At 49.8% G+C, this 27,133-nt stretch overlaps 1 protein-coding gene across 1 annotated transcript in view; it reads right to left on the bottom strand.

Annotated features, from left to right (window-relative positions):
* IPPK (inositol-pentakisphosphate 2-kinase) overlaps positions 1-18,525 on the bottom strand; it is a 40,768-nt gene extending 22,243 nt beyond the window's left edge. The window contains exons 1-6 of the mRNA XM_038527407.1: positions 18,288-18,525; positions 13,354-13,401; positions 11,923-12,018; positions 10,199-10,265; positions 8,685-8,806; positions 7,121-7,210 (exon numbers count right to left, since the gene is read on the bottom strand). Of these exons, the coding sequence (XP_038383335.1) occupies positions 7,121-7,210; positions 8,685-8,806; positions 10,199-10,265; positions 11,923-12,018; positions 13,354-13,401; positions 18,288-18,368 (504 nt within the window). The 5' untranslated portion in view covers positions 18,369-18,525. The remainder of the gene's footprint in view (positions 1-7,120; positions 7,211-8,684; positions 8,807-10,198; positions 10,266-11,922; positions 12,019-13,353; positions 13,402-18,287) is intronic.
* Between the last annotated feature and the right edge of the window lie 8,608 nt (positions 18,526-27,133).

The following is a 27,133-nucleotide window of genomic DNA, read 5'->3' as shown; positions in this document are numbered from 1 at the left end:
AAATCAGGTGACCTAATTCCTACAATTCCGTATCTTACCAGTTAAATGAACAGATACTGCTTCATAGTAAAAAGCAGTTCTAAAAATCCATCAAATGAATAGTGACAATGAAAATCATCTCCTAAAAGGAACAGCTCAAGTTGTTAACACCACAAGAAAAGGTGAGGTGAGTCAGTAAAAGTGGGGAGTAAAGAACTCTGGAAAAGTCTCTCCTCCATAAGGGCAAGGAGAAAATGGTCAGAATCAAAACTTTCAGAATTCTGAAAAGTAACCAAAGGCTTACAACACTCTGGGGACCATTTACTCAAGAAAAATGACCACATCTAAAAACAGTGAAGTTTGTGGTATTTTTAATGCTCTATCCACTCTTCTAATTCCAAGGAAATCTTAAAAACCAACAGCCCCAGGGCAGCCCTGATGGCTCAGCAGTTTAGCACCATCTTCAGCCCAGGGTGTGATCCTGGAGACCCAGGATTGAGTCCCACATCGGGCTCCCTGCATGGAGCCTGCTTCTCCCTCTGCCTGTGTCTCTGCCTCTATCTCTGTGTCTCGTGAATAAATAAATTAAAATCTTAAAAAAAAAAAAAAAACAGCCCCGATGCTGGTAAAAACAGAAGCCCAGCAGCCACCACAGGTGCTGAACCAAGCAGGAGTTTCTCCAAACTCTCATTCTCAAAGAATGGTCATTATGTGACCTCTCTTCATTTCCCATCTTCATTACCTGACTCAGAGCTTTCCAGGTGCAAAAGGGACATTCTCCCAAGTGGCATTTGTGAAAACCATCAGAGGCAACTGTTTAACTTCATGGCTACCTGAGAGAGTGGATGACAGTTGTAGCAAACAATTAGGCTAACCTAAAGCTAAAAAAGAAAACGCTGAGGAATGAGATATACACAGGGCTTTGGAAAGCTCCAGCATGACCTGAGCATCTACAAGACCATGCACAGGCTCTGGAAAGACCTTAAAAAGGCCCTCACCTTCTGCTGATCTGAGAATCTGAGGAAGTGAAGGCTAAGTAGAGTTGCAAGCGCCTGGCTGAGTGTTGACGGTGGCCCCGTGTACACACAGAGGCTCTGAGCAAAGACTTATTAGTTGCAGGAATTCAAGGAAATCTAGGTGCTGAAAGACTGTCAACCAAAAGTTCATCTATAAAACTATCCTTTGAAATGAAGGAGTAATTAAGACACGGCCAGATAAATGGTAACTAAAAAAACCAAATGTGTTCACTAACCTGCCCTACAAGAGTAAAACTTCAGGCTGAAAAGAACACTTAGATAGTAACTTGAATTCACATGAAGAAATAAAGAGCACAGTGCTAAAGGAACTACACAGGTAGGTAAACATAAAAGACAATATATATTCTTTTTATAACTTTTTATCCCATCCCCTTTTAAAAATAGAATGTCCCTCACCTGGCCAAAGGAATCTGTACTGACGAGCAAAATAAATATAAAGATTAATTTTTTTTGTATAAAGATTAATTTACACGGGGGGAGGCAACAAAGCTACAAGAGGCAGAGTTTTTGTACACCAGTGAAATTAAATTGCTATTAACTGAGCTAGACTGTTTAGCTTACGATGTTAAACGAGTAACTAGACAGAAAATCAACAACAAAACATAAGACTTGAACCACACACTGAACCAGTTAGACCTAATAAACATCTAGAGGACACTTTACCCCAAAACAGCAGAATACACATTCTAATCAAGTAAACATGGAACATTCTCAAGGGGGCATGAAGTCATGCAAATGTTCTCCAAACTCAGTGGAATGAAATTAGAAATCAATAGCAAAAAACAAAACAAAATTTTCTTGAGAAACTTACAAATATGAGATATCTAAACACATTCCTAATCATCAATGAGTCAAAGAAATCAACAGGGAAATCAGAAAATTGAGATAGAATGAAAATACAACATACCAAAATTTATGGGAGGCAGAAAGAGCAGTGCTTACGTGGAAATTTATACTTGTAAAATACCTAAATGAAAAAGAAGAAAAACCTTCAATCAATAACCTAAGTTTCTACACTCACCAACTAGAAAAATAAGGCCAACCTGAGTCCAATGCAGATAAAGGGGAAAAAAGAGTAAAGATTAGTGCAGAGACAGATGAAATGAAGAACAGGGGGTAAAATGAAGAAAAAGAACAAAATCAAAAGCTGTTTCTTGAAAAGATCAACTATTACAATCCCTTGGCCAGATCAAAAAAATATCTGAAAAAAATTAATGAAAGAACGGATATTACTCCCAACCTTGCAGAAATAAAAAAGAATTTTATAGGAGTATTATGAATCAACAAATTAGATGAAATGCACACATTTTTAAAAACACACAACTACCAAAACTGAGGGAGAAATAGAGAATCTGAACAGAATAACAGTAAGAGACTGAATCAGTAATCAAAAATCTCCCAAAAAAGGAAACCCCAGGACCAGATGACTTCACTTGTTAATTCTATCAAATGATTAAAGAAGAATCAAGACCGATATTCAAACTCTTCCAAAAATTAGAAGGGAGAGAAGGAAACACTTCCTAACTTGGTTCTGTGAACCCAAAGTTACCACCTTGGTACCAAAATCAGACAAAACTTCACTAGAAAAGAATACTGCAGGCCAACATCTCTTAAGAAAAAACCTTCAAGGGGATCCCTGGGTGGCTCAGCAGTTTAGGGCCTGCCTTCAGCCCAGGGTGTGATCCTGGAGTCCCGGGATCAAGTCCTGGAGTCCCGGGATCGAGTCCCTGCATGGAGTCTGCTTCTCCCTCTGCCTATGTCTCTCTGCCTCTCTCTCTCTCTCTCTCTCGGTCTCTCATGAAAATAAATAAAATCTTCTAAAAAAAGAAAGAAAAAGAAAAAACCTTCAATAAAAACTAACAAACCAAATTTAGCAGCACATTTAAGGGACTACATACCCACAATAAAAATGAACTTTATCCCAGCAATACAAGGGTGGTTCAACATGTGAAAGCCAATCAATATAATAGAAAGGAAAGCACCTCATGATTATCTCAATAAATGTAGGACAAAATCTAACATTCTTTTATGATTAAAAAAAAAAGAAAAAACTCAAAACAAATGTCTACGACCAGCTCACAATGAATGTTACACTCAGTGATGCAAGACAAAGCTTCCGTCTGAGATCAGGAACAAGATAAGGATGTCCACTCGTGCTTCTACTACAAGCTCTAACCAGATCAATTAGGGAAGAAAAACAAAGGGCACCCAGATTAGAAAGACCAAGTAAAACTATCCCTCTTTGCAAGTGATCTGGTCATGTACACAGAAAATTCTAAAAAATCACCACCACCAAAAAAAAAAAAAAAAAAAAAACAGAGCAAAGAAACAGGTTCATCAAGGATGGCAGGATATCAATATACAAAAAACAGGTGCATTTCTCACCTCACACTCATTAGAATGGCTGCTATCAGAAAACAGAAGCAAGTGTTGATAAGGGTGTGGAGAAAGTGGAACTCTGATGTACCCTGGCAGGAAATTAGAAGGGAGAGAAGGGAGAGAAGGAAACACTTCCTAACTTGGTTCTGTGAACCCAAAGTTACCACCTTGGTACCAAAATCAGACAAAACTTCAAAATGGTTTTGAAGGTCCAGGTGCTGTGGAAAACAGTATGGTGGTTCCCTGTAATTAAAAATAAAGTTACCGGGCAGCCCAGGTGGCTCAGTGGTTTAGCACCACCTTCAGCCCAGGGCGTGATCCTGGAGACCCAGGATCGAGTCCCATATCAGGCTCCCTGCATGGAGCCTGCTTCTCCCTCTGCCTGTGTCTCCGCCTCTCTCTCTATGCCTCTCTATGCCTCTCATGAACAAATAAATAAAACCTTTAAAAAAACAAAGTTACCATATGACCAACAATCGTACTTCTGGGGTATACAGTCAAGAGAACCGAAAGGAGAATTTCAGAGATATTTGCACACCCATGTTCAAAAGAGCAGGATTCACAAAAGCCAAAAGACAGCAACTCAGTGTGTATCACTGGATAAATGGATTAAAAATGTGGTATATATAATCATGGACTATTAGTCTTAAAAAGGAAGGGAATTCTGACATATTTCACAATGTGGAAAACCTTGAGAACATAAATGAAATGAATCAGTCACAAAAGGACAAATAGTGTATAATTCCATTTATCTGAAGCAGCTACAGTAGTGAAATTCAGAGGCAGAAACTAGGATGATGGTTGGCAGGAGCTGAGGAAAAGGAAATACGGAGTTGTTTAACAGTTTCAGTTTGGGATGATGAAAAATTCTGGAGATGGGTGGTGGTGATGGCTGCACAACAATGTAACTTAATGGTTAACATGGTAAGTTTTATGTTATATATTTTTAATTGTGAAATACACATATTTAAAAAATCAATTGTTTTTATGTAATAACCTTAAAATGAAATAAAAAATTACAAGAGCATCCAAAATAATAAAATACTTAGAGATAAATTTAACAAAAGAAGTCTAAGAGGGATGGCTGGGTGGCTCAGTGATTGAGCGTCTGACTCTGACTCAAGGTGTGACCCCGGGCTCCTGGGATCAAGTCCCCCATTGGGCTCCCTGCAGGAAGCCTGCTTCTCCCTCTGCCTGTGTGTCTCTGCCTCTCTCTCTCTCTCTGTCTCTCATGAATAAATGTTTTCTTTTTAAAGCCTAAGACTTAGACACTGAAAACTATAAAACATCACTGAATGAAATTAAAATCCTAAATAAAGGAAAAAACATCCTGTGTTCACAAAATACAGAGGTGGCAATACCTCCTAAATTGATTTGCAATTCAGTGGGATCCCTATCAATTCCCTGAGAAGCTAGACATCTAAATTGGAAAAGAGGGGATCCCTGGGTGGCTCAGCAGTTTAGCGCCTGCCTTTGGCCCAGGACACGATCCTGGAGTCCCGGGATCGAGTCCCGCGTCGGGCTCCCGGCATGGAGCCTGTTTCTCCCTCTGCCTGTGTCTCTGCCTCACTCACTCTCTATGTCTATCATGAATAAATAAATAAAATCTTAAAAAAATAATAAATAAATTGGAAAAGAAAATTCTATTCAGAGATGACATGATCCTCTACTTAAAAAATTCCAAAGAATCTACAAGAAAACCTCTCAGCGAGCTGCAGGTACAAGATCAATATACAAAAATCAGTTGTGCTTCAGGGCTCTTGGGTAGCTCTGTCCGTCAAGTGTCTGTCCTCAGCTCAGGTCATGATCTCAGAGTCCTGGGATTGAGTCCTGCATTGGACTCCCTGCTCAGTGAGGAGTCTGCTTCTCCCTCTCCCTCTGCCTCCCTGCTTGTGCTCTCACTCTAATAAGTGGATAAAATTTTCAAAAAAATTGTTTCTATAAACCAGCAATAAACAGTCTGAGAAGAAAATTAAAGTAATTCCATTTATCATATTTACAATATCCTGAAAGAATAAAATACATAGAAATATATTTACCCCAAGTGGTAAAAGACTTGCACCCTAAAAGCTATAAAATGTTGCTGAAACTTTAAGACCTAAATAAGTGGAAAAACGGCCTGTGTTCACGGATTTTAAGTCTTAATACTGTTAAGATGGCAATACCACTACCCAAAGTGATCTACAAGCTCCTGCGATTGTCAAAAACCTCAATCTTTTCTTGCAAAAATGAAAAATCCAATCCTCAAAATCATATGTAAGTATAAGGAGTCCCAAAAAGCCAACACAATCTTGAAAAAGAACAAAGCAGGAGAACTCAAACTTGATTTCAAAACTGACTGCAAAGCTATAGAATCAAAACAAAGCACCAGGCTGGCATAAGGACTGACACAGAGGCCGCTGGTACAGAACAGGGAGCCCAGACACAAGCCACATTTACAGCCAAAACATCTCTGATGAGGGAGCCAAGACCATTCAATAGAGAAAGGACAGTCCTTTCAACAAATGGTACTGGGAAAACTAGAAGTAAATGCAAAAGAAATTGGAGACTTATCTCCTTTCAAATACAAGAATTAACATAAAATGGATCAAAACCATAAGGGAAAAGCTTCATGACCTTGGATTAGGCAATGATTTCTTAGCTATTGACACCAAAAGCACAGACAAGAAAAGGAAAAACACACAAACTAAACTTTAGTAAGATTAAAAACTTTTGTGCATCAGAGGACACTATCAACAGAGTAAAGATAATTGACAGGATGGGAGAAGATACTTGCGAATCACACATCTGATAAAGAATACCCAAAAGATATACAGAACCCCTAAAACTCAACAAAAAATAACCCACTTCATAATGGGTAAAGGACTTGAACTGATGTTCCTCAAAAGAAAACATATCAATGGCCGATAAGCACATGAAAATATAGGCAACATCAGTAAACCATCAGAGAAGCGCAGATGAAAACCATAGGGAGGTGCCACTTCATGCCCCCCCGGGGTCCCCCATAATCACAGAGACACTGCAAGTGCCCGCAAAGATGTGGGGAGATCAGACCCTCAGACATTGCTGGCAGGAATACAAAATGGCGCACAAGCTATGAAAAACAGCTTGACATTTGCTAAAAAAAACTAAACACAATCTCTCTGAGACCCAGCAATTCCACTCCTAGGACTCAGCCCAGGAGAAATGAAAGCAGTGATGCAAACAAGCACATGTACATGCATGTTCACAGCAGCACCACTCACAACAGCCGGAAGGCAGAAACAACCCACATGGCCATCAAGAGATGAATGATACAATGGAACAGTGTTCAAGCTGAGGCCACGGGGGCCGGGATTCCATCCATGTGAAATGTCCAGAACAGGCTGATCCACAGGGCAGGTGGCTACCAGGGTCTGGCCGGACGGGGTCTGGGGAGTGGCTGCTAATGGGGACAGGATGCTTTGTGGGGTGATAAAATTATTCTGAAATTTGAGTGATGATGGCAGCACCATCATGCAAAGTCACTAAAATCCACTGAATTATGCACTTTAAATAGGTGAACTTAAGATATGTGAACTACATCTCAATTTGAGATTAAAAAAAAAAGGTGAACATGAACTACTTATGAAAGAAAAAGTAAAGGAAAAAAGGAGGATCTACACTTTCTTTTACTCATCCGGCCACACCTGGAACCCACGCTGGCCCTGGGGCCCCAGGCAGACACTGTTGGCCGCGCATCTCACCTTGAGGCGCTGGTGCATGCAGTAACGGCACACTTTGTGCTTCACCTCGTGCATAACATCACTTGAGAAAGGAATAAACCCACATTTTGGCTGCAAAATAAACAAGGAAGAAAAAAACGTTTAGGGATAAATCCTAAAAAATCCATTCAGGAGACAAGAGGACAGATAAGATACTGGAGGAATCAGTCAATCTGTCCCCAAAAGCTGCTTTTATCTGCACCCCCGGCAGGAGTGGGCACCTGCCTCCTCACAGCACATAAAATCTTTGCCACTACAGAGTCTGAGGCCAGAGCTCTCGTGGGGAAAGCAGAGGTGCCCTACCAGTGGCCAGAGGACAATGCAGGGCAGCTTTGCATTTCTTCTGTGACAGGACGCGACAAGAAGGCCTATAGGAGTGCAGTCTGCCCCAGCTCGAAATAGCAGCCCTGTTCCCTGAGATACAGGCTGACCAGGAAGGCTCATCCACAGCTGTTGGGCTCCCAGAACACCCACTGCCATCCAACATTCATTCATTCAAGAGTGAGCAAGCACACACACGTGAGCAGGGGGCAGAGGAGCAGAGAAAGAAAGCACATCAAGCAGGCTCCACGCCCAGCACAGAGCCCCACACAGGGCTCGGTCTCATGGCCGCAAGGTCACAGCCCCAGCTGAGGTCATGGGTCCAACGCCTCACTGAGCCACCCAGGCACCCCCATCTGCTGCCTTCAGGGCACAGACAATGAGTGCCTGGTGTCAGCACTCTGAGGACCCAGCACACTCACCCTGTGGTTGGGCGAATAGGACATCAGTCCCCACAGAGCACCAAGGGGATACGACCCAGGAATCACAGCCTGGGACATCTGGGAGGCTTCCCTGGGTGGGGGACATGGGGGGGGGACACAGGCACATTGGGCAGCAAAGCTGATGCCATGCCCTGGCTCTCCTGCATGGCGGGCGGGGGGGAGGGGAGGGGGAAGGATGTGCCTCTGGAAGAGTAACATGAGGCTCTCTCCTCTCTCCTGGGTAGGACGCAAAGGAAGGGCATGGCCACCCATCAAACAGGTGGCATCTGAACAAGCTCCTAGTGGGAGCTCCTGGAGGGCCTTGCACAGTGTCACCCAGCAGCCAAGGGGCTCAGCTTAGGAGGGGATGGGGCCTGGCAGGCAGCTCCCCCCAGGGAAGCAGGGAGGGCAGAACCAGCACAGTCCTTTCTGGTGGCCACTGGCCAGGGCTGGTCCCCAGCTGGCCCCATGGGAAGCACCAGACATGGGCATCAACCTGTGGATCTGGCCAGTGGGAAGCACCAGAGCAGCAGGTGAGGTGACAGATGCGAAGGAGGGGGAGCAAGCAGACTCTGTGAGAGGTGGGACCAGAATGGGGGGGAGGGGAAGGGAGGCCCTGTGGGCCAGGGAGGAGGGGATGGGGCTGGGGAGGAGGGGGGAGGGAAGGCTGAGCGGGGAAGACACTGAGGGGAGCAGGCGCGGAGGGGAGCCTTGGCTAGCTGCACCCTGCACTACGGGCAGCAGACACAGATGTCTACCCTGAACCCACCCCCACCCTCTCCCCCTCCGTGGACACAGTTCACCTTGATCTCCACACACAGAATCGGCCGGTGCTCTGCAAAACAGTAGGTCTGAAGTCGGGCTAGGTTGGGAAGGCACAGGGCATAACCACTCAGAGTGTCCAGGTCCTTGTCACAGCGAGATTCTGGAAGAGCCAAGAGAAGCTGTAAGACTTGGGCGCAGGACTCAGAGATGGCTGCTAGCTACATGGGGACCTCTGCAGGGGAGGCTCAGCCCTGCCCTAGAGGCTGCGGCCCCAGGCTCCTGGGGTCCTGCCAGGTTTATCTAGGGCCTCTGGATCACACAAGTATGACACTGTGCTCCATGGGGGAGGGGAGGCGCAGGCCCTGTAGAGTGGCCAGCGCCCTCCCTGTGTGCAGTCACACCCTGTGGGAGAAGCCAGCCCCGCACATGTGGGGCCGGCAGAAAGGCTGCCTGGGAGCTCACCATCTCCCAAATGCACCCGAGTGCCCCACTGCCCTTGTCTGGGTGTCATCTGCATCCTGCGGGACGAGAAGCCTTAGCCATGAGGCCACAGAGAGGTCCAGGTCCTTCTAGCAAACCAGCAGACCTGAGGTCACTGTGGGGGCCCCCAAACATGCAGGGGCCTCATGCTCCCCACCACCGCTGGGCGCAGGCCAGCCGAGCAGGACGCAGCCTCAGGGCCCAGGGCGGGGGACTGTCCCCTGTTCAGGCAACAAGGCCAATCGGAAGGCGTTACCACAAGGGCAGTTCTCACGACTGTACATGGCACACATTTAGACAGTCGTTTCAAATGTAGGCTGATGCAGAGCCCCCAGAGCACGCCTGTCTGTCCCCACCCCGAGGGGAGTGGCCAAGACCCAGCCCAGCCTCCTTCCCCCGCCAGGGAGCCCCGCTCCACAGAGAAGACCAGAAGCCTTCTCCCTCACAACCACAGGACCAGACATCAGCTGGCGCTGCTTCAGGAGGCAGCAGGGCCTCCGTCCACACCTCGGGCACCACATCCAGTCCCTGAAAGGAAAAGCTCTGATGCACTTATTGTCGTTACTGCCACCAACAAGTGCAGGAAGGCATGGGGGCAAAGAGGGAAGCTCCACCCACTGAAATTCACGACCCTCCACTGCCCACAAGAGGACGGGCAGGCAGGTGGACAGACAGGAGGACGAGTGGGCCTATGGACGGGCGGGCAGGCAGGTAGAAGGGCAGCAGGCAGGAGGACGGGCAGGCAGGTGGATTCCAGCTTCTGGGAGATGGTCCTCAGGGCAGCTGACCCCACAGCGCCCAGGCAGCCCCGTCCCCTCCCCGCGTCCACACTGCACCAGCTCCCTTGGCCCCCTGTGTGGGGCATGGCTCAGACGAGCTCCTAGCACTTCAGGCTGAGATGAAGTTTCTGGCAAAACTGCTGAAAACTACATTGACCTCATACAAATCGTTGTCAAACATGTTCCAAATGTAATATTTAAATCACCAACAATAAATAAATAAATAAATACATACATACATACATAAATACATAAAATAAATCACCAACAAGAGCTGCAGGTGGAAGGCTTACCTGGTCTCTCGGACTGGATCTTCACACAGAGCTGCTTCACGAAATCTAACGGCAGCTGCACCACTTCCTGTAACAACATGTAGGAAACACTCGGCGCGCCAGACAACAGCGAGAATGTGCCCACGCCACAGAACTGCATGCTCAAAAATGGTTAAAATGGTTAATTTTATGTTACGTATATTTTCCCATAGTAACAAATGACTCAGTATGTGAGTTCAGTAGGAAAAACTGCTGTTATCTTAAGGACACAAACAGACAGACGCAAAGGTTCCTGCGCAGGAAGCGACAGGCTTCCACGTGAAAGGTGCACCCCCAGCAGATTACCGTGCCTGCACCCTGGCACCCACACCAGCTGAGGCCACTGTGAGGGGAGCGCAGCAAGCAGCGGACAGGACCCATGGGGAGCCATAAGTGATGCAGCTACTCCCAGCCCCGAGTCCACCCACCACCCTGCCACGTCAGACACCAGGTAAAAGTAGAACTGCATTTCTTCCAACAACTTTAAATTCCCAATTTTATGATGTTAGTTCTGTTTTAAGGATCCTTAACACCAGGCTACATTTACCAAGCCTTCACTCAGCCTCCTGAGCCTGCATGGACCAAGCCATCCTGCCAGATGGACGGACTGAGGGCGGTCATCAGCAGGGCAGGTGGCCAGCACCACACAAAGTACTAACTGAGGACTCCCTCCCCAGATGTGCTCAGCGGATGGCGTAGCCCACCAGCTTGCCCGCTGACAGGCACCTGCCCTGGAGGGGATGCAGGGATGGCTGCAGAGGAGGCATGTCCGTGGGGTGGATGTTCCCAGAATGTGACCTAGCAGGCTCCCTCATTCGCCCAGAGCCCCGTCCACCTGGGACAAACACAACCCGACCTGGAGCCAGAGCGCCCCCCTGGGCCCTGGGGGCACATCCTGACGCTGTTCCACCTGCCAGTCCCCGTCAGCTGGAACCCCCAGCTCCCCACTGCCCTCGGCACAGATCCTCCCAGGAAAAAGGCCCAGAGCCCTCCATGTGCGGTAAGGCAGAGGAATCACCCTCTCCTCCACGCTGGGAATCAGCATGGCTGCATCCACTCAGACACCATCCAGGCTGGTCAGACACACCGGGCCCCCATAGCCAGGGGTTTCCTGCCTTCACAGCTGAACTGAACTGTGGGGGGCCCCAGGAGGACCACAGGGGCACCCCCACCGGTGCAGCCCCACCCCCCACCCCAGGGTGATCTAGGAGGCCAGCAGGGGGCTGTAGGAAGGAGACATAACCCCAGGACAGCATATCCCCCAGACTGGGACCTGGGCAGCCAGGGTCAGGTCGTAGGGACACACCCCTTCCCGTGAGCCCACACTGGGTAGGGCTGAAGCTCCTCAGCCAACACCGCCCCACCAGCTCCCCAGGGGGCCAACCTGGGGCAGATCCCCCCCCCCTCACCGGGAGCTGCACCAAGCTGGAGCGCCCCCCATAATGGCGGGGTGGCAGGGACCAGGGGTCCCGGCAGACGCAGTCTTAAGCGGTCTCTCCGAACCTCCTGCTTCTCAGCTAGAAAATAGGAAGAGAACTAGTGGCTCTGATCCTGCCGTGTAGCACAGAGAGAAGCACGCAGGACAGGAACACGGGGTTGTCACGAAGCACAGAGGTCCAAATGACGGTGAATAAGCAGGTACTCTTAATGGTACTCCTGATATAGAATGGGCCTGTGAACTCTCACTGTGTAAATAAGTCACTCACCCCACAATGGACGTAGCTCTCCCCCAAAAACTCTCTCATGACGTTCTTGCTGAAGTCCACTATGTTCTGTAGGTGCTCAAAGATCTCTTCTGACGTCTGTAAAACACAAACACAAGGAGGCCTGGATGGCGGGGATCACACTACACAGAGGGAGGTCCCGTCCCACAGCCCAGGCCCCTGTCCTCCTCCACCCAGGACACACCCTCTGACAAATGAGACTCTGAAAATCTCTCTGGGCCCAAAACCACTAGGTATTTGGATTTATCCTCAGCACCCAGATGTAGAGTACCTCCTCCCCAGTCAGGGGCATTACCCCACAGGCTGTGAGGTTTGGGAGAGAAAGGAAATCAGTGAATCCCTCCCTCTGGCCCAGGATGGCAAGTCCCAGGGGGAACGGCAGGGCCAGAGGGGCCAGCAGGCTGCGGATGCTCATAGGGTCCCAGATCACGAGCAGACCGAGGCTGGTGTGGGAGGAACGCCTGACAGGAGACCCCGGGGTGCCCAGAGGCACTGACAGCTGTGGCCAGAGCTCCTGGCATCAGGCTCCCCATCTTAGTCCCCTCTCCCCGTGGCCGGGGTCACGTCATGCAAGTCATAAAACAATTATAAACTACTGCCTTGGAAGATGCTAACCCAGTGAACCTGCAGGAAAGGCTGACGAGGCACCCAGAGAACGTGGCCTCTCCGGGTGTGCACGGCTCGGGGTGGGGGGTGGTGCAAGCTGCCTGGACAAGGCTCTGGTTTCCACTCTGATCCCAAAGGGAACACACCACCCTGCATGCTTCTCGCCGGCCTGGGGTCTCCTCGTTCCATGCTGACCACACCAGCTCTAGCTCCGCCCCCCTGCAGCAGCCCCCCAACAGTGCCCCAGCCTCCCTCTATGAGGCTGACCTCACCTACGACCTTCATTTCCACAGTCATCCACTTCTGCCGGCCAGCTACATCTCTGACCCGGGCGTTGACTCATCCCTCCCGCATCTGCAGAGCCCAGCTTCCACCCCCCAGCCTGCTCTTTGTAACCACCCCTGCCGCTTCCCACCTGGGGGGAGACAGACTCTGCTCCAGGTGGGGTGGGGTGAGGAGCAGAGCAGCACCCACCGACTGTGCAGGCCAGAAACCCGACACGCCACCTGCCAGCCTGCTGCCACCTGCCGGAACTCTGACCAGCATATACCCATAGCACAGCACGGAGCCCAGCCCCAGGGTTCTGCCCACCCTTGGCTCAGCACCCACAGTCTCCCCAGGGGGGCCCACAGTGACCCGGGGTCAGAACACTGGCTCTGCAGGAACTATGGACAGCCCACTTTTGCACTGATTGCTGCGTCACATTTGAATGTCTACAATCAGCACTAATACTTCCATATCAGGAAAATAAATCAATTTTATTAAATAACTGTTTTAATGACAGGTTGGCAAACCCACCAATCTTACCTTCTTCCTGCTTGGAGGGAACTTCAGGAAACGCAGCACCACACAACGCTATTGGGAAATAAAACGAAGTCCGGTCAGTGCGCGCCCAAGTCTGGGGCCACGGGGTGGCTGTGGGGAGGGCAAACAGGGACGGGACACCTCTGGCCAGCTCATGTCCAGGAATCAACCTCAAGGAAATAACTGCAGTGCACAGACACGGGAGTGTGGTTAATTCCAAGTAAACTGGAAATGACCCAAGGTGCCAACAATGGCACCAGGGCTGAACACAGCTGGACCCGTCCACAGCGTGGGGCGCCGGAAACTAAGACCAACGTCCACAGACACAGGTGCAGCCATCATCCACTGGTGAACGAGCAAGGGGTACACACGGCATATATGACACACGCACGGGTGAGAGGCATATGGGCAAAGTTCCGCTCATGTCAAGTTCAAAAGCTGGGAAGACCAAGACTTGATGGCGACCCCGCAGGTGGTGGGACCATCCCTGACGAACGTTCTAGAAAGGCCTGGTCACCGGATGACGGGTCCAGATACTCTGTAATACACTTACAATCCAGGCACATTCTGTAGATTTGTTACACTTCGTTTTTAAAAGTTCAGAAGATAAAAAGTTTTTTTTTTTTTTTTTTTTTTTTTAAGATTTACTTATTTATTCATGAGAGACACATAGAGAAACAGGCAGAGGGAGAAGCAGACTCCATGCGGGGAGCCAACATGGGACTCAATCCCAGGTCTCCAAGATCACACCCTGGGCTGAAGGCGGCGCTAAACCACTGAGCCACCCAAGCTGCCCGATAAAAAGTTTTAAACAAAATATGTGCACACTCAGTTTGTATGGAACCGTCTGAATGGACTCAACAGCAGTGATGGTATCTCCAGGGAGCAACTACTGGAATTTCTTCACATCCAGCACAAAATGCCGGGAAGGTGGAGAGAAAGGGAGGGACTGGGGAGACCCTGCAGGAAAAGGAGGGCCCTCCACCCCGTTCATGCCCTCAAGGACACCACGCAGGAATCTAGGATTCCCACAGACATGACACATGCATATCAAACCCCCCGAAGCCCACACTGGAGGACACGACTTGTCACTCAGGAAGGGGACAGAAGCGTTCGCTGCTTCCAAGGGAGCAAGTCTGTTCCAGGCAGCCTGGGAGACACACCTGTGAGCCAGCAAGAACCCAGCTCTGCTCCAAACACTAAGACCCTAACGGCGCAGCCTCACCTGGTCCAACTGGCGGAGGGCTCTGCAGCCCTGACGCAGGGGCGAAGGGTTTTCTACCCGTTGATGCTGTGAGAGCGGGTGAAAAAGTGGGAAACACAAAAGGAAATGTAGGATTCATAAGCATAAAAATGAAAGTACATCAAAGTGGTGACAAAATGATCTTCTTAGTGGGAAAATACTATGTGCTCTTCACTGCCTTTCCTCCGATATTCTGTGTTTTCTGGGCAGAGACAGCAAGCAGTGATTAGGATCAAATAAGAATGAAAAACCACAAAATCCAACACGCTAAAGGGGTCCTGAGACACCCAAGGGAAGGAACCTGTGGCCGAATCGAGGCTCTAGGGCCCTGGGCACAGACGAGGTTGGAGTGCACCCGCAGGTGCCAGCAAGGAAGCCGTCTTAGGCTCAAGACACGCCTGGAAGACCCCAAGGCAGTGGGGACCAGGCAACTCACGGGAAAGGCTCAGCCCTCAGTGCGGGGGAGTCAGGCCAGCCCTGCCTCTCGGGAGGCCCCGCCGAAGCTCAGAATGCCCACCCGCAGGACGCTGGGGGCACAAGAGTCGCACAGCCTCACACAGGGCAGGTCGTGGGCCAAGCCGCGGGAGGGCTGCGTGGGACAGCAGGGGCCCACACAGGCAGGACTCTCCTCATCAGCTCCGACTGCCTTGTCTGCACCCACCGCTGCCACAGTCAGGGATTCGAGCAGTGGGGCTGGGGACAGGACAGTGGAGCTGGGCCGACATCAGGGGGCTGATATCTGGGGGCCGCGGTAGAAGGGACCCTGGGGTGGTCTCCCTGAAGGGATGGGAAACCCAAGAGCCAGAAGAGAAACAGAAGGGTCTGAACACACAGTGAGGGCATCCCAGAGAAGCATGAGCAAGTATGCAGGGAGCCCTCAAAGCTCCCAGAGGCCCCCCAGGTGTCCAAACACACTCACAGCAAGGTGGGGGACCCCATTCTGAACCCTGGTCCTCCTGCAGGAGACATAGAAACCTTGCTGAACTCCCTAATCAACAGGGCAACTGCTGTACCCAGGAAGCGCGAGGCAGGAGGGGAAGCCTGCAAGCCACCCTGGAGACCTGGCCCTGGGGCCCACCCGCCCAGCCCAGGGAGCCAGGAAGGCCAGCTCAGCTCCCCAGGGGGCAGGGCTGGAAACCGCCAGAAAGAATATGGTTTGGAAATAACAAAGCCTAATGTGTGAGCCCAAGTGACCCAGGGGGCAAATCACAGCCAGGGCCATGCAGAGCTCACTGTTGAGGCCTCCCCAGGAAAGGAATCCCATCGGCTGCATCGACCTGGACAACCATCACTAAACATCCCAAATACAGAATAAGTTACTTGTTAAAAAATATATATACTAGAAGGAACAAAAACTTAAGATTCTTTGAACTAGATTCAGCAGAAAACTAAAGAAGGGAGTGGCCAGGACTTGGGAATGTGCCATATTCCAACACACAAACCCAAAATAGCACAGTTCTCGTCTGCCAGGACGTTTGCTCTACGGACAGAAACCCTGGACCCAAGACAGAAGGCGACGGCCCCAACTGCTCAAAGCTCGCATCGCAGGGACCCAGACACACACTCTGGGCATCAAAACGCTGCAGATACAGGATCCAACACCCCCGCAGGATCTCAGAAGGAAGCCTGTCAAACCGGAAAAGGCAGAAACAAGCTGCTTCCCTCGCACGTTTGCAGAAGACCCTACTTGGGAGGTCGTTCATGTCTGCCTGCCAACAGAGAGCAAGGCGTCCCTGGAGCTGTGAGGACCCTGAGGTGAGGACGCTTCAGAGATGGCATATAGGCCAGGCCCCCAGGGACCTTCGCAGGTCAGGGCAGACCCGAAGCCACCGAGACAAGAAGGCACAGAGGGTGAGTGCAGGAGCAGCAGAGGCAGGAATCCCACAAGACAGCTGGCGAGGGTGGCCACAGCCTGACCACAGCTCCGTGAGGGCACAGGTATAACCGCTGCTAGAACAGTGACAGCGTCCTCGGGCTGCGGTGGGGGAGGACAGCACACGCCCACTGGGGAGATGCCCTTGTCCAGGACCCCTCCATGGGGTGGGTGCCTAGAGTCCCAGCGGTACAGTGCTGGGCAGGCCCCAGCATCAGAGTAGCACGAAGGGCCAGCGCTGGACCCAGGGGTGCTGAGTGCCAGGCCCAGGGCAGCAGATGTGAGCCCTTGGCCCACTGAGGAGGGACCACCTGGAAGCACCCTGTGAGGAACCAGCCTCCCCCCAGGGCTCACTGCCCAGACCTCCGGAGCCCACACGTCCTCCTGCACACCTGGGCCCCGCAGTTCACAATCCTGCCCCCTCAGAGCCTCCCCACCTGCCAGCCAGAAGCTCTTCCACCCCATGTTCCTTCAGGGCGGACCCTGGGGCACAGGACTGGCTGGCTGTTCTGTTGCAGGAGGGGAGGGAATGCGCTCTCCCAACCTGGAGAACCTGGCGAAACTGCCCCTGCCCTGGGAAGGCGTGAGATGAGTCTGGGGTGCTCACCCCTGCACACTCGGCCTCCCCTGCGCTGCCTCCCGGGCTCTGCCCCACACCTCAAGGTCCACGAGAAGCAGGAGGCCTCCCTGCGTTCAAGAGGCGCAACCAGAAACTTCAGCAGATAGGAGTCCTTCCCCACCACACCCACAACCACTAGGAAGGAGTGAGCGCAGAACCAGTTCGGACTCACACTGAGCAAGAAGGGCATGGGTCCAGGGAGGCATGACCGTGAGGTCAAGAGAGAGAGAGAAAGGAAAACCAGCCTGGGCTGATAACATGACCGTGCAGCACCGGCCTCCCAGGAACTGGAACGAAGGTGTTTGTTCTGAGGGGCTGAGGGGCACCAGTCAACACCGCCCCGCCAACACCACAACCGCCCACCAAGAATGGCTCTCTAGCTGAGCCTTGTGGGTCACCGGTGTGAAGACGTGGAGCAAAGCCCCCTGATGTGCTAACGGGGGAAAAAAAACCCAGACAGACTCCAGCGGCCACCAGGTGACTGCAGGTCCCCTCGGGGTCACCCCGCACAGCCGGGCAGAACCCCCGGAGGAGCTGCCGACTGGCGTCCAGGGGGATGACCTTCTCTCGGTTCTCCTGCACCCCACCGGCTGCCTCCTCCTTCCAGCGAGTCCACGCTGGGGACTCCGCAAAGGCGGACAGTGCGCCGGGCGACAACGGGAGGGCTGGGATGGCACCAAACTCTTACCCCCTGGGGGACCCAGGACTCTTCCCCTGCCCCCCACCCCAGCCTGGTGGTAGCAGCAAATCGTCGTGGGGGGCGGAAGGCCACACAGACCCATGAACTTTCCTCCCCAGGTCAGTCCCGGGGGTGTCCTCACGGGATTACGAGAAACCCTTTACGTTCCACCGGTTGGGAGACGCGCCCGCGCGAGGCCCCATTACCAGCAGCAGCTGCAGCAACGCCCCAGGCCCCTGGATGCTTCCTGCAGCGCTGCCCGACCCCCTCCCGAGCCGCCCGGACACCCTCTAGGCCACCCCGACCCCCACGCCAGCCTCCCCGGGGCGGCCTCCGGGCGGGCCGCTCGGAGCTGGCACCGCGTGCGTCCGGGGCGGGGGAAGGGTGCTGGGGGAGGTGTAGGACCGCGGGGGCGGAAGGTGGGGGACGGGGGGCTGGCGGGTCGTGGAGCCCACCCTGGGGGACGCGGAACGCCCCGGGACGGGGTGAGGGCCCGGGACCGCGCCGACCTTCCGCCGCTCACCTGCGCGTGGGCCACCACCAGGCTCTTGTTGCCTTCACCGTGGTAGCCCCATTCATTCTCGTCCATCTTCCCCTCGTCCATTCCCCGGTGCTGCCCTGGCGCCTCTCGCGGCCCCGAGCTGGGGGCCGCCCGTCCGCCTGGGCACCAGCCGCCGCCGTCGGGGGAGGAGCCCCTGTCAGCCACGGCCTCGCCTCGACCCTGCCGCCCCGACTCCCAGGCTCCAGCCGCCGGAAGCCACGCCCCCGGTGGCTGCCATGGCTGAGCCGGGCAACTTCCGGGTTTGCTCCCGCTTCTCCTCCATTGATCATTGCGGCGGAAGGGCAGGGAGCCATCTTTGATGCTGGCAGAGTGACTCATTTCCGGAGCGCGGATTTCAGAATCGGAAAGGTTCCGGCTCGGGCGCCGGAAGTGAGGCAAGCGGGAGGGGACCGGCGGCTGTCTGGCGCCCAAGACTGGCTTGACGGGGAGTAGAGATCCGGCGGGCCGGGAAGTGGGGCGGGGAGAGGGGGTGGGCGCGCTGGCCGGCCGGGCCAGCAAGCGGGGATAGGGGCACGCAGGCGGGCCGGCGCTGGGGGTGGTCCATGAGCCTCGTCTGCTCCGTCGGGCAAGCCCCGCAAGGCCCTTGGCGTGTCTGAGCTCCCGCTTCTTTTTCTGTAACAAGGCATGTGACTCACCTCAGGCGGGTGGTTCTCCGTTTGCTTGTTACCTGACGCGGAGTCAGCCGGGCAGTCCCGTGCGGTGGGGTGGGGGAGACCGCGGGCGGGGGAGGCGCCCTGCAGGCGGAGCGGGCTTCTCGGAGCCCTGAGCGCTAGGCCGGGGCGTGAACCCCCTGCTTAGGGGGGATGGGGGTCGGCTGGGCCGGGAGGCTCGGTACAGGCCGCCCCCTCCTCCCGCAGCGCCCACCCCATGGCCTCCTGGGCCGCAGTCACCGAAAGAGGAGCGGTTCCCACTCTCAAGACCACTTTCTTCTCCGAAGATGACTGATGCCTCAGAAAGCTGTTAATGCGGGTTGTGTGTGTGTGCATGTTTGCCGTTATTAAGAATACCTTTACTTTGTTTTTTTAAGATTTTATTTATTCATGAGAGACGCAGAGGGAGAAGCAGGCTCCATGCTGGGAGCCCGGGGACTCGATCCTGGGGCCGTGGGATCCCACCCTGGGGGCCAAAGGCAGACGCTCAACCGCTGAGCCACCCAGGCGTCCCTACCTTTCCTTTAAAAATAAACATTACACTTTTGGGGGCCTGGGTGGCACAGTGGATTGACGTCCAACTCTTGATGTGCGCTCTGGTCGTGACCTCTGTGTGGGATTGGGCTTCACTCCAGGGCGCTCCCTAAAATAAATGGATAGATCTTTGTACATAAACATTACATTTTCAAAAACATATTTCCCAGTGTTAACTGTTTTACAATTTTGCAAATTTCCTTTAAGTTTGGATTCACAGAAGATTGCTGGATGCTCACATCTGTTTCTACAATTTAATCTGTTGCAATACACTGCGTTGAGGTATAGGAGGAAAATCCAGCCTCAGAATCGTTCAACACAAAAGGAGCTACAGACCCAGCTGTGAGGATGGCATAGACACCACTGGGCACCCAGCAGGGCCTCACAGAACAGCAATAAGACAGAAGCCAGTGAGTCAGGAAAACCAGCTGTGGCCTTGAGGGTTGACCCAGGTAGAAGGCTGCTCGGGAACCCCCCAGAGATGATTGAAAGCAGAGTAGAAACGGCCCACTCAGGATGGAAGTAGTCCACAAGGGAGACTGACTGAAAGCCTTCACACACCCTCACAAGGCCAGGGGACCCCAAACATGTCTGAGATTGAGTTTCTCAGCATCTGTGAACAGAGAATTAGGATCACACTAAGTATTAAGACATTTCCTTAAGGAAGCTTCTGCAGTGTTGAAAATGTTCTCGACCTGGGCCTTTGCTTCTCAAAAAGAATTTTATCACACTGTAAGTACTAGCATATGGTGATGATAAAAAGATTAAATTTGGGGGGCATCTGGGTGGCTCTGGTTAAGCATCTGCCTTCTGCTCAGGCCTGGGATCAAGTGTCCTGGGATCAAGTCCCACATCGGGCTCCCCACAGGGAGCCTGCTTCTCCCGTGTGTGTCTCTGCCTCTCTCTCTGGGCCTCTCATGAATAAATAAATAAAATCTTAAAGATTACATGTTGGTTTCACAATTGTTTTTAAATTCTCCACAGATGCACCTGGTAGACCATGCCCACCCCACACCACCTAGTCCCCAGCTTGGTATATATATTGCTGACGACAGGCAGAGACAGTGCTTTGAAAGCAGCACAGTAACAACATGGATGAAAGTGGATCCACCTGCACAGGCTGGAGGACAAGGAGGAAAGGCTAGAAAAGCATTAGGAGAAGTACCTCGTCCTCTATTCAGCCCATGTGGTCTGACTTAAGTTATCCTTATTCCTAGTCTCAAGGCTGGCTTATAACCTCAGCCTGTGTGTAGTCAAGAGCTGTATTTTCAAGGAATTACATCAACCCAGGGATTGGTTCAGGGGGTGCAAAGATGATGCAGATTCACCCAGTGAAGCTCACCCCTTTGGCTTGTGTTGAAGCGACCATGGGGAGAGTCACCCTCAGCTGGGTGACTAAGAAGCCAGGAGCCATCCAGAAACAAGATGGCAAAAACACTGGGAAGTAGGGGCCAGTGATGAGTACCTCCTGTTGCTGCTGTTGTGTGAGTCTGGAGCCTTCACAGTTAGGTCTGAAGCATGGGTACAGCCACATGTATCCCTTGATGTGACGTAAGCTGCTGAGAGGGCAAGTCACCTCTGGTGTTTCCCTCCAAAACCTGTAACCCCGTTTAATCATAAGAAAAACACCAAACAGACCCAAATTGAGGGATGTTCCACAGAATATCAGACCAGGATTTCTCAAAGTTTCTGGAACATGGGAGACATAGACCACGGGAGCCTAAGGAGACATTGCGTTACCTCTAAACGCAATGTGGGATCTGAAAAGGATGCTGGTAGGAAAAATGGTAAACTCCAAATAGTTTAGTTGGATCAATGTTAATTTCTTCATTCTGGGAAACAAACCATAATTAGGTACAACATGCTGGGGACTCAGTGTCTTGCAGCATCTGTATAAATCCAAAATAAAAAGTTTACTTACAAAAAAGGAATTCATTTTTCAGCGTTTGTAATTACTTAATTATGTATTTTAAGATATATCAGACTGGCAAAATAGAAGCAATCTTTACAACGTTTGCCCCAGGTGATGGGAAAGGGACAGACCGGACACGCGCTATTGGGGGAGCGGGATCTGGCTTGTTGGGGCTCAATTTGGCCACATCAGTAAAAGCAGTCACAGCTAATCCTCTGACTCACCATTTCCATGCCTAAAAACCACCCTACAAAACCCTCAAATACACAGAGTGTTTGTACAAGCACCTGGACAGGACATGGTTCCCAGCGTGGGCACCTCAACAGGCCCAGGCTGCGCTGACCACTGCTGCAGGAGACAAGGCTCTGCAGGCCTGTTCTAACAGGTTCCCCAGGTGGCTCTCAAGCACTGAATCATGGTGTACTCGAGCATCACAGCCAGTGAGAAAATGAGTCACAAATGCGCTGGCGTGAGTGCTGCTCCAAGTCTGCAGTTGTGAAGCAAATGTGTGTGTGTAAATACAAAGAAGAGGGGATGGAAATTATTCTGTCTGGGAGGAGGTAAGAGGGAGAAGCAAGAAAGCAATGCCACTTTCCTCATATATTGTTGATTCGGAGAATGTATTCATGAAGCACTTCTACAATAAAATTTAAATGAATACATTCTCTATACTTAATTTATTTTTAACTGAGGTAGATCCATCACTGTGTGCATGTGAAAGATGGCCATGTATGTAAAGTACAAGAATGAATGTGTCTGAATAGGAAAGTAAATAAAAATATATGTGCCTTACTTAGACTGAGGTTTTCTTTGGGGATCAGACCATGATGAGGAGCACTGCATTTTTCTGTAACATTTGAATTTGGCATTAAAGACATGAGTGTGACCTTTGTAATTAGGAGGAGAGGGGCATCCTGCTTGCAGTGGCCTTGAGGCGCTCAAGTACCAGAAATGGGGCACCTGTTCTGGAGCATGAACCTCGAGATACTCCGGTCACCTGAACTCATCATGGGCACAATCCTGCTATCCTGACCAATCCCATCAACTCCAACATGCCCTAAACTGATACTGAGTCGGGGCGCCTTCCTGGCACACAGCCCCTTCTCATGCAAAGATATGAGTGATGCTGAACATGCTGTTCCTGCACTGGTCACATTCCCAGGATCTGCTGTCCAGAGCGTCTGTTCTCTGTCCACCTGCTCACCTCCCTCTCCAACTTTTACCTTCCAGGGAAATCCAGGCAAGGAGGTGATTGTGCCACAGCATGACCAAGGAGGTCATCTAACCCTCCTAATGAGGGCATCGTTGTCATCTCTGAACACAGAAAAGCACTAGCCATCAAGGACAAGATCGATAACTTTATCTACGTTAAAAATTAAAGGTATCCAGAGTAGTCAAATTCAGAGACAAAGTAGAAGGTGGGTGCCAGGGGCTGAGGGAGGATGAACAATTAGTGTTTAATGGAGACAGGGGTCCAGTTTGGGAAGATGCAAAAGTTCTGAAGATGGGTGGTATGAATGTTGTACAACATGAATGTACTTAATGCCACTGAATTTAAAAATGATTAAAATGGTAAATTTTAAGTTACAAATATTTTACCACAATAAAAAGAAATTAAAATCTCTGCACAATAGTTCAGAAAATGGCAATGCACGTAGCTGACCAAAAAATACTATTGGAAACATCTAAATTATCCATCAAAGGAATACTATGCAGCCATTACAAAGAACAATCTCCACGACACATTGTTGAGTGAAAAAAAGTAAACTATAAGATACTGGGTATACCATGATGCCACTGGTATAAGAAATATGTAATATGACCTCCTGGCCGTCTTGTCAGAAAGCACAAAATTTTTTATCTTGGCGTCATGAGTTCAAGCCCCACATTGGGCATGGAGCCTATTAAATATAGATAGATAGATAGATAGATAGATAGATAGATAGATAGATAATAGATAAACACATAATCAGTCAAATATTCCCATGAGTATACACTATCTCTGAGATAATACACAAACTAGTAACAGTTACATATTATAAATAAAATGTGGTGAAAATAAAATCTTTACTCTGCATATCCTTGTTTTCCTTCCTGAATTTTGAATATATGGATGTTACCCATTAAAAATATAGAGGAATTCTAGTTTCCAGTCTTGCATTAGAATGCTGGGAAGTTGTTTCTCTGTCCTTCCAAAAGGCAAACAACTGAACAAAAATCGACAAGTCTCTGTCAGAGAAGTGAGGTCACAGGACAAGCTGCCGCCAGAGAAACAAGACAAACCGGCAGACACAGGGAAGCACAAATACCAGGATAGAAATGCTCAAATACCTGCAGAAGTCAGTGCTGGGCCTGAAAACCTGAACTATAATGATCTCATTGCTGGAGGCTCCATGTGGACAACACTGAAGAATAAAAACTCCCGGGGACCCAGCCATTGGGACCTCTGCACTTTTATGAGGGTACCTCCAAAAGGCCATCAGGGTCTTACTGTCAACTCTGAAGAAAAGGATCCCCTTGTGCTCATGGCAGGCAGGGGTAAAGTAACCATTTTGAAATATGCAGAGCATCCTGCTCTTCCTAAAAAGATCCACCTTCAGAAGAAACTATTTTACGAGGCCTCACCTATTGGGGTTTTATCAGAGTCTAAGCAACCTGGGAGAAGGCACATACCCATGCTCCACCCCTTTACCCTTCCATGGGGAGACGGAAATACCCAGCTCCAGCCTCCTCCAGCCATCCTGTCCCACACATGGTGGGGAAAACCCTGAGGGATGTGTGCAGGTCAGAGCTCAGTCGCCAGGCCCACAAAAGACTGAGATCTAATCATACCCTATAGATCCCTTGCCCTGCTCCCATACTCGACACTATACCACTGAAGGTATTGACTAGAGTTCCTTTTGCCCAATACATCATGCCTGGGTCTCAGGGAAAACCTACAAGGTATAACACAAAGACAAAACATGGTCTAAAGTGACAGAGCAAGTATCAGCACCAGACTCACAAATGGCAGGAATGTTGGAAGAATCAGAATGGGGAAGATGTGGTCTACAAACAATAGGATATTCCTCAGCCATCAGAAAGGACGAATACCCACCATTTGCTTCGACATGGATGCAACTGGAGAGCATGATGCTGAGTCAATCGGAGTAAGTCAGTCAATCGGAGTAAGTAAGTCAATCGGAGAAGGACAATCATATGATTTCACTCATACGGGGAATATAAGAAATAGTGAAAGAGATTATAAGGGAAAGGAGGGGAACTGAGTGGGTAAAATTAGAGAGGGAGACAAACCATGAAAGACTCTGGACTCTGGAAAACGAAAAAAGGGTTTTGGAAAGGGGGGTGGAGGGGTAACTGGGTGACGGGCACTAAGGGGGGCACTTGATGGGGTGAGCACTAGGTTACTACATGTTGGCAAATTGAATTTAAATAAAAAAGAATCAGAATGGGGGATTTTAAATAAGTAGGATTAATATGCTAAAGTCACAGCTGGAAGAGCTGACAACATGTAAGAACAGATGGGTCATGTAAACAGATGGAAAATCTAAGAAAAAATTCTGGAAATGCTAGAGACCACCAAAAGTAAGCCAGAGAATGCCTGTGACTGCCTCATCAGTAGACGGGACTCAGCAGATGACGAAGCCTCTGGGCACGAGCATGTGCCAACAGTCTCCCAAAGTAAAGAGCAAAGAGCAGAAAAGACTGTGACAATGCCACTGAATATCCAACACAGCTACAAAGGATGTAACATGTGCATAGGGCAACCACTCAAACAAGGAAAATGAGAGAAAGGAACAGAAACTATAGCTGAAGCAATAATGACAGAGACTTTTGCTCCAAATTAATGTCAGACACCAAACCACAGATCCAGGATGCTCAGAGGACCCCAAACAGGATAAATGCCAAAATGAAGTGACACCTTAGCAGAGGACATTTAAACTGCAGGAAAAATAGCCTGCCTAAAGAGGAGGGAAGGTAAAAATGATGTTGGACTCCTCCTCAGAAACTGTGGGGATTGGGCAGCCCGGGTGGCTCGGCGGTTTAGCACAGCCTTCGGCCCGGGGCATGATCCCGGAGACCCCAGATTGAGTCCCACGTCGGGCTCCCTGAGTGGAGCCTACTTCTCCCTCTGCCTGTGTCTCTGCCTCTGTCTCTCATGCTCTCTCTCTCTCTGTCTCTGTCTCTCATGAATAAATAAATAAAATTTTTTTAAATTTTTTTTTTAAATTTATGATAGTCACAGAGAGAGAAAGAGAGAGAGGCAGAGACATAGACAGAGGGAGAAGAAGGCTCCATGCACCGGGAGCACGACGTGGGATTCGATCCTGGGTCTCCAGGATCGCGCCCTGGGCCAAAGGCAGGCGCTAAACTGCTGCGCCACCCAGGATTCCCTAAATAAATAAAATCTTAAAAAAAAAAAAACCTCTGCCCTACAAAAGACACTGCCAAGAGAATGAGAAGACAGTAAAACTGGGAGAAAATATTTGTAAAAATATGTCTGGTAGAAAGACTTATCCAAAATAGACAAAGAATTCTTAAAACTCGATAAGAAAGCTAAAAACTATTTAAAAAATAAGCAAAGATCTGAGCAGTCACCTCACCAGAGGAGATATAGAGATGGCAAACACAGGAAAAGATGCTCCATATATGTCACCAGAAAAATGAAAATTAAAACAAGAGACTACTGCATACCTGTTAAAAGGGCAAAAATTGAAAAACACTGACAGCAACAAATGCTGATGAAAATGTGGAGCGAGCAACAGGAGCTCTAATCATGGCAGGTGGGAAAGCAAAATGGCACAGCCACTTTGGAAAAATAATTTCACAGAAAACTAAACCTTACCATATAATTCAACTATTGTGCTCATTGTTATTTATCCAAGTGAGTTGAAAATCTACATATATATATACACAAAAACCTGTAGCTTTGTTCAATATTACAAAATGTGGAAGTAACCAGGATGTCCTTCAGTAGGTGAGTAAATACACTGTGGTATGTCCAAACATTTGAATATTACTTAGCACTGAAACAGAAATGAGGTATCAAACCATGAAATGTCTGTAGGAAACTTAAATGCATTTTACTAAGTGAAAAAAGCCAATATAAAAAGGCTCAATACTGTTTGGTTCCCATTTTATTAGATTCTATTAGATTCTACAAAAACAAAACAATGGAAACTAAAAAAAAAAAAAAAAAATTGGTGGTTGTCCAGGGTTTGGAGGGAGGGAGTGATGAACCAGCAGAGCACAGAGGATTTTCAGAGCAATGAAATCATTCCTTTTTTTTTTTAAGAGATTTAGTTATTTATTTATGATAGACACACAGAAAGAGAGAGAGAGAGAGGCAGAGACACAGGCAGAGAGAGAAGCAGGCTCCATGCCAGAAGCCCGACGCGGAACTTGATCCCGGGACTCCAGGATCGCGCCTTGGGCCAAAGGCAGGCGCCAAACTGCTGAGCCACTCAGGGATCCCCGAAATCATTCTTTTTGATATGATGATGAAGGGTAGATACGAGTCACAATCCACAGAATATACAGGACCAAGAGTGAACCTGAATGTAAACCATGGGTTTAATGGGACAATGAAATAGTCTATTTTTAGCCTTCCCACAAAGGAAAGCTGAGAACAGGATGGCTTCACTGAGGAATTCTACAGAACATTAAGAGAGGTTAACCCCAGTCCTTCTCAAACACTTCCAAGAAATAGG

Source organism: Canis lupus, chromosome 1 (genome assembly GCF_011100685.1).
Source record: "Canis lupus familiaris isolate Mischka breed German Shepherd chromosome 1, alternate assembly UU_Cfam_GSD_1.0, whole genome shotgun sequence".
Taxonomy (NCBI): Eukaryota; Metazoa; Chordata; class Mammalia; order Carnivora; family Canidae; genus Canis; species Canis lupus.
This window is presented reverse-complemented; position numbering and strand designations above follow the sequence as displayed.